The 14,382-nt window shown below is 39.2% G+C and overlaps 1 protein-coding gene across 2 annotated transcripts in view; it reads left to right on the forward strand.

Moving 5' to 3' along the window:
- GAK (cyclin G associated kinase) overlaps window positions 1-14,382 on the forward strand; it is a 78,458-nt gene that overhangs the window by 38,280 nt on the left and 25,796 nt on the right. For both annotated transcript variants that reach the window (XM_035309531.1, XM_035309532.1), the window contains exons 14-19: window positions 2,995-3,117; window positions 6,560-6,693; window positions 7,990-8,184; window positions 9,389-9,506; window positions 13,422-13,501; window positions 13,795-13,988. In XM_035309531.1, the coding sequence (XP_035165422.1) occupies window positions 2,995-3,117; window positions 6,560-6,693; window positions 7,990-8,184; window positions 9,389-9,506; window positions 13,422-13,501; window positions 13,795-13,988 (844 nt within the window). The remainder of the gene's footprint in view (window positions 1-2,994; window positions 3,118-6,559; window positions 6,694-7,989; window positions 8,185-9,388; window positions 9,507-13,421; window positions 13,502-13,794; window positions 13,989-14,382) is intronic.

Raw genomic sequence — 14,382 nt, forward strand, 5'->3', positions numbered from 1 at the left:
TTTTTGTTTTTTTTTCTTTCAAAAGCAGTACTGCTTTGGAGACTCAAATAATGCTGATTGGACTTTCTCCTTGTCCCACTGCATACTGTTTGACTCCAGTGTGGCCCAGCCCTGGAGTGTTGCTTTTCCTGGAGATGACTAGCTGACTTGTTGCTACTGTATGAGATACTGCTATAATTTAGCTGAGCCTTCAATAGCCTTCCTGGCAATTTCTCTAATGCTAAAATGAAGACACGTCCCCAGTTCAGTAACACTGTAGTGAGGGCTACTTGGTAGGTGTTGAAATCCTGGACTTCTGTCAGTGCTCCTAAATACGCTTCAGCTGTCCTGTAACTAGCTCATCAGTGTAAGTTATTGCTGTGTTTTGAGTTGTCTAGACAACTGACTAGACCTTATCTATACTGCGTACAGTGACCATGCCCCTTCCCCACAATACTGACTGCCCAGTGGGGAGTCTAAAAGCATTATTTGCTACGTGAAACCCCTTTTGGGCCTTATTCTGCAGAGCCATCCTTTAGCATTGCTTCAGTTTACTGAGTTTGCTTAAACTTCATCAGGCTGGGAAACAGTTAATGTATGTTATCCAGTGCTTGTCACTTCCTTGTTTGTATCCTTACTTGGTACTGTCTACAAGTTTAGGTATCACACCTGAAAAGCAGTTATGACCTCTTTGGGTGGAGGATTCTATTCAGGATCAACATTCTTTGGATTTGGTTCAGTATGAGTTTTAGATAAAGACTGTTAAACAGGGAGGATAACAAATGTTCAGGGAACTTACTGCTTGGAGCAGGTACTTCAAAGCAAAAACTTCAGGAATGCATTTTAGTACTAAGGGCCTGGAGAAGTCCACTGAGGCTGATGTATTTAAGTGAACTTGTTTATTCTTTGTTCTGATAAAGCTATCAGTCTCTTTTAAATGGAATGATAAATTCTGTGATTGGGAAATTGTCTACCCTGGAGGTGTTCTTTGGTTATGCAGGTCTGAGGTACCTAGACACTGATATTCCTGATGTATTGATGCTGTGAGTGGCAATGTGAACGCAGTTAAATCTTTCGATGGCCTGAAGATTTTCTGGTATACGTTTATCTTAGTAACATTGATTTTTGTTGTATGATCTTTGTTCTGCTTTGCTGTATCTGGAAATAAATAATATCTTGTATCTTGTAATAACACCGTGTTCCTGCCCCCTTGGTTGGCTAGGAGTGTTTTAAGTTCTATAAAAAGAAGCAAACAAAAAAGCAAAAAATTGTGTTCTGTAAAAACAGATACTTTACTTGAAAAAAATCTTGTATGAAGAAAAACTCATGATGGGAAAATTTTCCCTGTCCATCTTTGAAATCCAGATACATGATGAGTAAAGCTTCCTGACTTTTTTAACTTTGTTATTCAGTGCTGGGCTAGAGCAGTCAAGTAAGAAGCTAAAGAAGCTTAAGCTTCTCTAGTGCCACAGATGATGATTCTGGCAAGCCTTAAACTTGATCAAAATAGAACAGCATCTAAAACATTTATGAAATGATACTTTCCTGATTTCCTGTGTGCTGTGTCTAACTTCTTAAAAAAAAAAAGCCTTGATTAAAGTTAATGGTAGCTTTGAAATCCTCTCTGCTAACTCTGAGTCGTGTTTGGAACAGGTTGCTTCGAGAGGTTGTGCACTTAGTCTCTGGAGATTTCTAAGACCTGCCTATATAAAGCTCTCAGCAAGTCAGTCTGACCTCACCACTGACTCTGTTTTGAGCTGTTGGAGCCTCAGGAGATCTCTAGTTCACTGCAATCTGTTTTTTTATTTGATTCCATCTTATAAAAGGAGGTTGTGGGTCTTTAAAGGTGTCAGTGAAACAACATTTTGGCAATTTCAATTTTGATAATGACCTGAACATTTTGAGCTTCAAACACAGCCAAATGGAAAGTGGGCAATGTTGTGTGGTTTTCATTTCATGGCAAAACTAGTGTCTGAGCAGAAAGTAAACTAAGCCAAAAAACGTAATTTCTCTAACTTTTAGAATGTCTTTTCCAGTTTATTTTCTGGTTTATAGCTGCAATGCTGCAATATGATTCAGTGATAGTGTAATATTTGAGATGTACTGAAGTCCGTGTTGAAACCTGTGGTGAGGAAGAATATAAAGGGCTCCTTGTTTTAGCTTTATCTGGTCTGTGGCGACTTTGCAAAACTTTTCACTAACAAAAGAATGTTAAATCTCCAACAAAGTGAGGCTTTCTGAAACAGTCAACTTTAACTTTTCACTGTACTCTAGTATTTTAATTTCTAGAAGACTATGTCAGATTATCTCTTGCAGCCTTTTTTGCTGAGCTTGGCATCTCATTGAGAACTTCTTGTGATAGTTCAGGTAATTCATCTGAGTAACCCTTGAACTCTTCTATTTGAGAAGACATGTGGCTGGTAGTAAACTTGGTCTTTCACCTTCATTTGCAGTTCTGTCTAAAAAGAAGGTGGTTGCTTTGTAAGTTGTTCACTTGGTCCTGATAGAGCATTTGCTCTTTGAGTTGCAAGTTCTCACGGATCAGGCTTCTCATGTGCTGCGTTCTTATCAGACAGATGGCTTTAAGAATACAGAGGCTCAGCAGTGAAGAGATTATTTGGCAGTCTTTTGTAAAACTAACTGCAGAAGGAGTATTACTGAACTGTTGAGGCTCTTTGAGTGAAGGACACAAGTAAAAACATACTGAATCTAATCTTTTCCTTAAAAATGTACACTACTCAGGTTGAAAGCTTTTACTATCTGAAATTTTCTCAGAGGAAAAAAATGTGTTGATACTTCTAGTACAGCAGAACGTAGAACAGACCAAAGGTCTGCTGTGTTTGATCCTATAATGTGATGCTTGTGTGCAACAGTATTTTTGTGAAGGGCATGTTGCTTAATTTCTGCACAGAGGTGGCATTGAAGTGCAGAACTTCCTTTTATACACACAGTTTATGCTGTGCAAATATGTGACTGTCATGTTGTTTCTCACTTTGGCTGTATCTCTCATTGCAGGTTTCTGAATGTGGCTGGCCAGCAAGGCGAGCGCCAAATCTTCACAATCTCTACAGTATATGCAAGAACATGCATTTATGGCTGAAACAAGATCAGAAAAATGTTTGCATTGTGCACTGCCTTGTAAGTGATTGTTTTGTCACAAGTGTTTTGCTCAATCCAACATTAGGTTGTGATTAAGGATGCTAGTATCACACAGTTCATGAATATCACTGGTTTTCCTCACTGTAGAGCCTGGAGGGAATTCCATCCTGTTATGTATTAAGAAAAATTATTTCCATAACTTCTCTCTTTAGGCAGTTAGGAGGCTGATGTAGCTCTTCCTTGCTGTCCTGGTTTCAGCTAGGATAGAGTTAATTTCCCTCCTACTAGCTGGTATAGTGCTGTGTTTTGGTTTTAGGATGAGAATAATGTTGATAACACGCTGATGTTTTACTTGTTGCAGAGCAGTGCTTAAACCAAGCCAAGGACTTTTCAGCTTCTTTCTCTGTCTTGTCAGTGGGCAAGCTGGGGGTGCAGTGGGAGCTGGGAGGGGACAGACCCAGGACAGCTGACCCAAACTGGCCAAAGAGATGTCCCATGCCATCTGGCGTCATCCTGAACAATATATAGGGGGGGCTGAGGGGTACTGGCTGCTTGAGGATCAACAGGACACTGGCCAGCAGGTGGTGAGCAATTGCAATGTGCATCACTTTCGTACATATTAGTAGTATTAGTACTATTATCATTATTATTTTCCTTTCTTTTCCTTTCTTTTCTGTCCTAAGAAACTGTCTTTATCTCAGCCCACAGGCTTCATTTTCTTCTTATTCTCTTCCCCACCCCAGAAAGGGAGGGGGGAGGGTGAGCGAATGGCTGTGTGGTGCTTAGCTGCCGGCCAGGTTAAACCATGACACTTGCATGTAACATAGAAGGCATATATAGGAGGGATTAAGGCAAAGTAGCTTTTGGGAGAAAAAATGTTTTCTGCCATCTTAGCGTTGGCTCTGTTTTTTACTCTGCTATTTTGATGGAGCACTCTTATTTTGTAAGTAGCGGCTGGGTGTATACTGCTTTTCCCTCTACTGTCCACTTGAAATGTAATTATCTGCAGAATTGCAGAAACCAACTGTGGGACTTTGGTGGATCCTGCTTTTGCTGGTAGCCTATTGCCTTGTAAATTCCAGTGTTATTTAAGGTATCACTAACTTTGATACAGCCCTCAAAGAACCAAGTGAACTTCTGATTAAAAGCAACCTCTCATGTCAAATGTGGGAGATAAATAATTTTAAAGAATAGTTCATATGGTCAAGATTTGAAAACATGAGGTTACTGTCATGTTTGTATATGAAAATTACATGTCAGTATTTCACATGCTTTTCACGTGCAAAAAAAAAAGTGTGACAGTTGTTGCAGTACTTATGATGCTGCTGGAAAGTACTCAAAACCAGTCCTTAAAATTGTACGGTGTATGGTATTTTGCTATCAGGGTCTAAAAGAGGGTTTGTTAGGTGTACTGCCTTAAACAGAACTTTGCAAGTAAGAACTCAATAAATGCCTGACCCCTGAAAAGTGATGGGATTTTCAGTGCCATTTTAAGGCTAGGAATCTGGTTCTGTATTAAAGTGATATTTCAGTATCTCAGTTACGGTGTAATTGCTAGTCAAGAAGATAAGCAGCAGATGTGGTAAGTTAGTGTCAATTTTTGTAATACCTTTCTCTTGAAGTGTTTTTTTAAGGTGTTTAAAGTCACTTCCATTTTCAGGTGTGAGGGAGGCTTGTAGCTATATGGCTGCATGCCAGGTGTGATATGAAGAGCACACACTGGACGCAGGGGATGATAACTGCAATGTGTCTTGTGTTCATCTACCTGGAAATTGACTCAATATGCTGCAGCTCCTTAAGCATTCTTAAGTGTTCCTTCAGATAGCTGTATTTCACCTGTGTTCGAATAAAACCAGTTAAAATACTTGCACATACTATGTTTATAAGCTATGTTTATTTTACTTTAAGGTTATATTTCTAATCAGAATAATTTAGTAACGAATCTTATCTGTCTTTTTCTAAGGCTTTGAGGAAAAAAACAACAACTTTAAAATCTAGTATTTTCCGGTTATTTTTTATTGCTGCCTTAATGATTGCTTAGGCTGAAGAATTGTTTTTCTCCATATCCAAGGCCTATCATCCTGTAAAACATACAAGGAAAAACTGAAATTCTTAGTGTCTTATCTCTGTATGAGAAGTTTATTTTGCTTTCTTTCTGCAAGTTACTATGCTTCTTTCTGAAGTGGAAGGATCTGTCACTAGATTTGGTTATTAATGAGCAAGACTTTTTTTTTTTTATTTTGAATGCTGTAATTCTGTTTGTAGCTTTTTAAGTCTGGTCATGTTTTTGTCCTCTGACTTCGTGACATGAGTGCAAAGGGTTTGCTGTGTTTTGCTTGTTCATCCTGTTTGTGCGATGATTTTTTTCCCCTCATTGAGACACGTATTTGGAAATGGCTTTGTAATGAGAGTGTACATAACTCACTGCTTGTCCTGCTGATTGGTGTTGGTTTTTATTCCCCTTGTGCTCAATAATGTTTTACCCTAAGTCTAGGCTTCTTAGGGTAGGTACTATAGTTTTGTTCATATGTGTGAAACTTGACTGAAAGGCATGGTCCACCCTACAGCATCATAATAGCTAACCAAAGGCTAGCTTTGATTGGAAGTGACTTCTGGAGATCAATGGGCTCTGTCCACTGCCCAAAGCAAAGCCAATTTCATTGTTAGTGCACGTTGCTCTTAATTAAGGCTTGTTAGTTACACCAGCAGTAAAAATAAAAATAAAAATAGTTGCTCAATTGCTCTGTAAAGACCTGTCTCTTCTGATGCTGGTAGTAGACCTTTTCATTGAGCTAGGCAATGGTTAGAATAGAGATGCCTAGATTTGAAGATGACTGTTAGAGCAATTTTTGAGGAGAAATATTTCCTTTTTCCCCATTTCTACATATACATGCCAAATGACTATGGAAAAATCTATTCTATGCTTGCTGACAAATAAATAAATAAACTGAGGTCCTGTTCTGTCAACTGTTGCCTTCCAACTTCTGAATATTCAGTATTCTGTTTTGTAGGGAGGAATACAGGATGTGTGCAGCAGTAGTTCCTGCAGATAGATTCATTTTTTCCTTCCCTTCTCTTAGTTCATTGACAAGTATTGATCTCAGGCAATTTTAGTCAAATGGCTATAGAATATGGTATGGCTCAGTTCTTAGATCTGCTCCTGTAGCAGAAGCCTATGGTTATTGACCTAAAATAGCACTGAACTTGGTTAAAGCCAGGAAACAGGCATTAAAATAGATGTTAGTGATAGTAAGGTAATAAATACCAAACTGAATTTTAAACAGCTGTAAGCTAAAGCAATACTGTATTCATGTTTGAGCAAGCATATAGTCTATAGAATTGTTTGTGTTGTGTGAAAAATCAAATGATCACACCAGAACTAGAGCTTCTTTATGTAGAACACGCAGGTAGTACGTTCTTCAGTAACTTCTGTAATACTTTTTCCACTAGGTTTAATAACAAAACTACAATTTTCTTGTAGGATGGAAGAGCCGCGTCTGCTGTTGTAGTTTGTTCTTTTCTATGTTTCTGTCGTCTCTTCACTACTGCTGAGGCTGCAGTTTATATGTTCGGTATGAAAAGATGTCCTCCTGGTATTTGGCCTTCTCATAAAAGGTATGGTATCAGTCTGTCTGTAGGGTACTATCGAAGCAAGTACTTGTGCAATTGTGAATATGCTACTATTTTTATAGGGTCCTTTTTAGGATAAATTATTTCAACAGCATCTGTGTTAAAACAGCAAAATACTTGGGAAAACAAGTGTATTATAAGTAGATAAAGTAGTTCTGCAAGTAGTTTGTGAGGCCTTAATTACTCATGATGTTATCACAACTGAATCAAATATGATATGTAGTGAAGCAGTGTTAGGAATGAAAACAAAGGTATGCAGTGCTTTTGAATGCTGTCTTAGTATAAAATCCTCTTCCACATGTAGAAGACATTATATTCCATGTTCACTAGCTTACTACGTGGTAAGTTTTACTGTGTCAGACCACAGCAAGCTCTGTTGGAAAGAATTCTTGTTCAGATAAAAATGCCTTCTGTTTTTTAAAGGAGTGCATGCAGATGACTCTGAAATATTTGTCAGAATGCATACATTGAAAATAGTCATTTTAGTCATCATAGTCTGAAATAGTCATTTGAATTAATTTGATAGATCTTGTAACAGTAAGTCTCCTGAGTGAGTGACTGTGGTATTAAATGTTTTTCCTACAGAAAAAGGATTACATTTAGAAAAGTGAGAAGTAAGGATTAGTGAAGAGTAACTGACAGGTTATGAAGTTGTACAGACTTATTCTGGGTATATTTAATGGCTCCTCTACAGGGTAGGTCATCAAAGAGGATAAACTTAAAGGTAGCCTTTTGTGTAAAGAACTGTTAGGAAGCTTTTCGTTACTAGCTTCAGAACTGCCGTATCTTTAATCCATTTTGTGTAAAATATCAGTGAACCATTCTCTTAGTGGAGTGTTGTAGCTGAGGCCTTTGGAAAGAGCGGCTAGCTTGTTTTACAAGTGAATAAATGTAAAGCTATGGACGTGAGGCAGAGCCTAACATTGTCTGGAGGGTGAAACACAGGCACAGATGATTTCATATATGGTACTGTATTCAATTATCTGAACAGTATATTTTTCTGTTGTGATGGAGCTATTAGATTTTCCTGCAGAAATTGTGTTGCTGTCCTTAGAAGGACCAGTTAAGGATCATAAGCATTTCCTCATGTTTCTATTTTGTTCTCCTTTTGTCAAATTCTATCAAATTGAAAAATCTGTTTTCCAGAAGTGCTGTTAGGTGTTTCCACTTCTATTACCATGTGTTATTGCTTGGTGGCTGGGTATTAACAGAAGTAATTTGTGTTCACCTGTTTTTAGGATTTCGTTCTGTGACCTAATGAGTACCTTTTGGTTTTAACAGGTATATTGAATACATGTGTGACATGATGGCTGAAGAACCCATTATTCCTCACAGCAAGCCAATCCTTATTCGATCAGTCATCATGACTCCAGTTCCTCTTTTCAGTAAGCAGCGTAATGGCTGCAGGCCTTTTTGTGAAGTATATGTTGGGGATGAAAGAGTAACCACTACCTCCCAGGAATATGACAAAATGAAGTAAGTATAGGTTATGAAAACTGCACATTAAGTTTTTCTTTAGTAACTTAATAGTCTTTACTATGAGGAGAAAATACGATTTGGGGGCTGGTTGAGCAGAGAGCTGCTTAAATACATGGAAAAGCTCCTCTGTCCCATTTTAGTTGATCCTGAAAGGTAAATCATGGGGAAGAGACCAAGTGATTGAAGAGGAGTTTGAAGGTATCTCCACAGAAAGTGTGGGTCACAGTGAAGGGGCATATTGCACTCCCGGCTTTGGGAAGCGAAGCTGAACAAGACCTTCTGTATACCACGTGGAGTAGCATGAAACCAGGAGGACTGATCTCTGCTGTGCATGTAGTTGGGGTGTTGTGTACCAACACCACTAAAACTGAACTTCATCATGCAGTTGTGAAAAACACTAAGCATCTAACAGCTGCGATAGCTGTAAGGAAAGCACTTAATTCTGGTAGACCCAGTGTAACTCTGGTGCCTGCTGATGTAATGCAATGCTGCTTCTATAAATCATACTAGCAGTTCTATCTGGCAGTCAAAAGTGGAGATAAGGTAAGAATACCCAAGTCCTTCCAGCTTTCTTATTAAACCCAAGCTCAGTAAAAAGTTGTTACGAAATTGGAGAGGGAGGAACAGAAACAGCTACAGAGTGTTAAAATATTTTCCTCTTCTTTTGGACTACTGTATCTTAGTGGGGATCCTAACGTATTGGTTAGCAGTATTGTATAACCGTGCAGCTACAGTTTCTCTTCACCTTTCTTTGGAATAGCTTTCATAATACCCTGTCTGTTGGCCACTGTTCTAATTGTGCTCTTGCATTTTTACAGCAGTTCCTAAGAAGCATATTTCTCCTATATTTGATTTGAGAGTTATTAGTCTAAATCAAAAAAAAAAAATCACATGTAGAAAAGCTGCTGGAAAACACTAGTGGCAAGCCTGTGCTTTCCCAGGCTGTGCATGGAAATGGACACTCCATATCCTGAGGATGGTACTCATCTATCCCTCTCCATCCACCCACTTACCCATCGATGTATCTGTAGCTCTGCATTGGGCAACTGCTGCTTGTCAGCATTCCTTCATTCATAGTTAAGAATTTATGGTGGAATTTTATGGGTTGATATTGAATAGCTTGGGGAAAGCAAACTAAGCGTAAGGAAATAATCTAGCTTCAGAAAAATACAGTGCAAATGTGGATATGCTTTTTCTTCAGGGAGTTCAAAATTGAAGATGGGAAAGCAGTAATTCCACTAGGTATAACAGTTCATGGAGATGTGCTCATTGTGATCTATCATGCCCGGTCAACACTAGGAGGCCGACTACAAGCCAAGGTAATAATAAATTTAACAACCTACATGAATGGCTTGCTTCTAGATATAGTTTCTATTGTAATTGTATTTGGAATCTCATTAGGTATGTGGGTTTATTTACTGTTCTGTTTTCAAATAAATGTTTATGTTCATGTACTTGGGAATCCAGTTCCTTCAGGCCTAATATGTGTCCATTTTCTTCATGCTCTACATGGAGATGCTTTGGTAAGCATTTCTGGAAATTACTCCTATAGTGGTAGTAACTACATTTGTGTGGAGAGCCTTTAGCTAATTTTTCAATTTATTTGATCTCATCCATTAAGTGGCACAACAAGCCAGAACTTCTTAGTTCAGTATAAGTAAACCACAATGAACAGAAAAATGCCACTAAATGCAAAATGCAAAAGTGGTATTCCAGGGACTGCCTGCACTAAATAGTCTTGAATAAAATAAAAAAATGCACGTGGTGTTGTGCCTTGTTTCTAAGGAAGTTTGAGTGTTGTAGCCAGTCTTCCTACTGGTCTTTTTTCTTCCAGGGAGAATGCACATTTCATTTTTAAATTAAAAACAAAACAAAATAAAAGCAAACCCTTATGTATCAGAATCGCAAGTTTGCAAAGTCTGTCTCCAAATTCCTATAAATGAATTTTGGGTCTCCCTCTTGTGGTGTGACTGAAATTAAACCCAAAGGTCTATGTAAATAAACCTGGAGGTCTATGTAAAAGATGGGGAGACACAGAGCAAAGTTTAGATAACTTGCAGTATTGTGAAAATTGATCCAGAGGTTCTTCAGACAGTACTGCAGATTCCAGACATTGGCAGCAAAAATACATATTCGTACATATCTCCTATTACTGAAGTAGATGTTCTCCTTACATTTTTTACTTTACATAGAAAGTTAAATACGAAATCGTATGTTGCAGAGATCCAAGACTGAGAAATATTCGGCCAAGGGTAATGTGTTCTCTTTGTGCAATCTCAGCGTCAGTTTCACTGACTGTAAGGTCAACACCTGGTTTCTCTGATATTTATCCATTAACTGAGAAAGATCAGAATTTTCTCGTCTGTCTGCTGTAACACATGGTATATCAACAGTGTATGTAATGATACTGGTTTGGTGCTTTAATGGAACAATATTCAATGTGTTCTTAGTTCTACATGCTGTAAATAGCTCCCTGAAGCTCTCTGCAGAACTCTGCTGAGATCAGCCATTGCATTTCAATTTTGCTGTTGAGTGCCTAGAGGTGTGTTGTGAATGTCTTCCACTTGTTTACAGTTGATTTGAGAGAGGATTTAGTTTATCTTCTAGGAAATGTCTTGCATAACAAGGGATTAAGAAAACTTATCTGATAGAGTGTTCAGGTTTTCATATATAGTTCAGGATAGGGCTGGATGGATCAGAGAAATTGCCTCTTAATTCTTTTCCTGGTGCTTGTTGCTAAGCTGCCTTGACCAAAAGTTCTTAGCAATCTGTGGTGGGCAGAACTTTTGAAGTCAAATTTAACAAGGGGAGTGAGATCTTTGCTCAGGTAAGTGTCAAGTGGTCCACCTAGTGGGAAAAAAAATGTCTTTGTGTCGTCATGCTTCTCATTTGGCAGGATTTGTAACTTAATGCCTGTGACACTAGTAAAATGTAAATGAAATTTTGGCTTTAAGGGGTGTTAAAAAGAGGTTTTCAAATCAGATGCACAGAACAATGGGAAAATGTGGAGATGTTGGTAGACAGGGATACTGAATTTATGTATACAAAGGGAATTTCAGGCAAAGCTGATTTTTGTATCTTTCTGTATGCCACAAAGTGTTTAGCGGAGGGAAGTTTGCAAGATAATTCAAGCACATCAGGAACAAAGCAGTTGTTTTGAAGATATGCTCAAAGCTGTATTGTTAAGGTGTATTTAAAGAGGTTATGCACTAGAACTGGGTTATACAAAGCTTGTAGACTTTGCAATGCAGCATTCAGACACATTGGTGAGAAAAGAAAGGCCAAGGAGGGCTGACTCTCTCTGATGGATGAGAAGGGAGAACTGGTAACCACAGACATGGAGAAGTCTGAGGTACTCGGCAAATTGTTTTCCTCAGTCTTCACTGACAGTCAGGCTTCCCATGTCTCTTGTTTCCCTGAACCTGTAGATAGAGGCTGGGGGAGCAAAGTCCCTCCCACTGTAAGCAAAGAGCGGGTTGGAGATCCCCTGATGAAACTGGACAGGTACAGGTCTGTGGGCACCGATGCCACGAATCCCAGGGTCCTGAGGGAACTGGCTGATGGAGCTGCCAAGCCTCTCTCCATCATATTTGGAAAGTCCTGGCAGTCCAGTGAAGTCCATGGTGACTGGAAAAAAGGAAACACTGCTATTTTTAACAAGGGTAGAAAGGAGGAGCTGGGGAACTACAGACCAATGAGACTGTCAAGACAGTGACTTCTGTGCCTGGTAAGATCATGGAACAGATCCTCCTGGAAGCACATGCAGGATGAGGAGGTGATGATCTAAGACAGCCAGCACAGGTTCATCAAGGAAAAATCATGCCTTTGAGAAGAACTCATTGAGAGCAGCCCTGCCGAGAAGGACTTGGGGGTTCTGGTGTGTGAAAAGCTCAACATGAGTCAGCAGGGTGTGCTTGCAGCCCCGAAGGCCACCGGTGTCCTGGGCTGCACCACCAGAGGAGTGGCCAGCAGGGGAGGGAGGGGGTTGTCCCCCTCTGCTCTGCCCTCGTCAGGTCCCACCTGGAGTGCTGCATGCAGGTGTGGCGCCCCCAGCACCACAAGGACCTGGAGCTGTTGGAGTGTGTCCAGAGAAGGGCCCTGAGGATGATCAGGTGGCTGGAGCACCTCTCCTGTGAAGACAGGCTGAGAGAGCAGGGCATGTGCAGCCTGGAGAAGAGAAGGCTCCGGGGAGACCTCAGGGCGGCCTTCCACTACTTCAAGGGGGGTTATGAAAAAGAGGGAGAACCCCTTGGTTCTTGGGCAGACAGTGACAGGACCAGAGGGAACTAAAGGAAACGAGGGTAGATTTAGATGAGATGTTAGGAAGAAATGCTTCACTCAGAGGGTGGTGAGGCACTGGCACAGGTTGCCAGAGCAGCTGGGGATGCCCCATCCCTGGAGGTGTTCAAGGCCAGGCTGGATGGGGCTTTGGGCAACCTGATCCACTTGGTGGCATCCCCAGCCGTGGTCCAGGGCTGGAAGCAGGTGATCTTTATTGTCCCTTCTAGCTCAAGTCATTCTACGATCATAAGAAAAGATGTCAGAATTACCTTATTAGACTATGTTTGTATCACTTGCAATATAAGGACAGGCATGAATATTCTACATGTGCTGTAATTAAAGTCAGGGAGCAAATACACTGTGGGTTTATCAGTTTGCTGTATTATGGATTTGTGTAAGATGAGGAGCTATATGGATCTTTTTATGGTAGCATTTTTCTTGATTCTTGTTTGCTGATCAAGCAGGGGGAAGTAGCTTTTCTGTCAGTGGGAAAAAAACAGTGGGGCTAAGTTGAATGGTTGTACTAAGTTTGGAAAAACAGCCTTCAATATGTTACTTTTACAACTGTACTGAATGGACTCCTGTGATGGCTTCCTATTTCTAGATTAGCGTATTGCATGATGAATTTTTCTGAATATGTTATGCTGAAAAGTGTAACAAAGGTCATGGCATTTAAGCATTTATTTACAACAGGGTCTGGAAATCTTTGACAGACTTCAATAGTCTGAGGCTAGTACTGACAGTAGTACCTGGTCCAAGGGCTTTTGCTTTCTTGTTAATCCTAGATTTGTCTACATTCTGTCTTAGTCTGCATTTAAAACACTCTAGGTAAAGTATGAAAGGTGGAAAAGAACACTTTAATATAAAGCAAAGTATTTTCAGTGTTGAAGGCAGAACATGGTGCATACTTATGTGCATTTATGTAGTTTCCCTGTGTTTCTTGTTTCCAACAGATGGCTTCTATGAAGATGTTTCAGATTCAGTTCCACACAGGCTTTGTGCCCCGAAATGCCACCACAGTGAAATTTGCTAAGTATGTTGACACCTTTTTGTAGGAAATTTGAAGGAATTTTCTTTCAAACTGTTTAACTTGCCAAACTAACAGATGAGGAAAGGTTTTCTTCAATAATTTTTCAATAAATTGTATATATGCAATAAATATTTTCTTTACATAAGTACTACCTGTTGAAGATCTATGAAAAATGTAAACAAGTACGGTGTACTTTAAACCTTATACTTTAGTGCCTTGAAGTTCTGTCATGAGCTACTATAATTTAACCTAGTTAGCCCATAGTCTTAAAATTTTACTTGCATACACTTTTGCAGGTATGATCTGGATGCCTGTGACATTCAAGAGAAGTATCCTGATTTATTTCAAGTCAATCTGGAAGTGGAGGTGGAGCCCAGAGACAGACCTAGCTGTGAGCAGCCACCATGGGATAACATGAATATAAAGGGACTGAATCCCAAGATTCTTTTCTCTACCCGAGAGGAACAACAAGAGATTTTGTCAAAATTCGGTAATGAATCTCTTGAACTAGAGAATCTGATGAAGTTTCTAATAACTTAGTGGTTGAGGATGTATTCTGATTAGTTTCTGATATTTAGTGAAGAAAAAATTTAAAAGTTTTTAATAAATATAATTTCAAAAAATTTGCATTGTATAAAGGAGTATAAATTATCCTCCAGTTATATAAGGATTATAATTATCCTTATCTGACATCCACTGCTGTTACACTTGCTTGTTTTAAAGTTATGAATATGCTATTTGCAAGGATTTTAGCAAATGGAATGTTGACAGTCAGGATTTGTAGACAAAATGTCCTGAAAGAACTATCTTTGACTAAATTGGCATAATTATAATTTGATTTAATTATTTCAGCTTCCCTTGTAAATAGTCCTACCTAAAAATGT

The sequence above is a fragment of the Oxyura jamaicensis genome, chromosome Z (assembly GCF_011077185.1).
Source record: "Oxyura jamaicensis isolate SHBP4307 breed ruddy duck chromosome Z, BPBGC_Ojam_1.0, whole genome shotgun sequence".
NCBI classification, from domain to species: Eukaryota; Metazoa; Chordata; class Aves; order Anseriformes; family Anatidae; genus Oxyura; species Oxyura jamaicensis.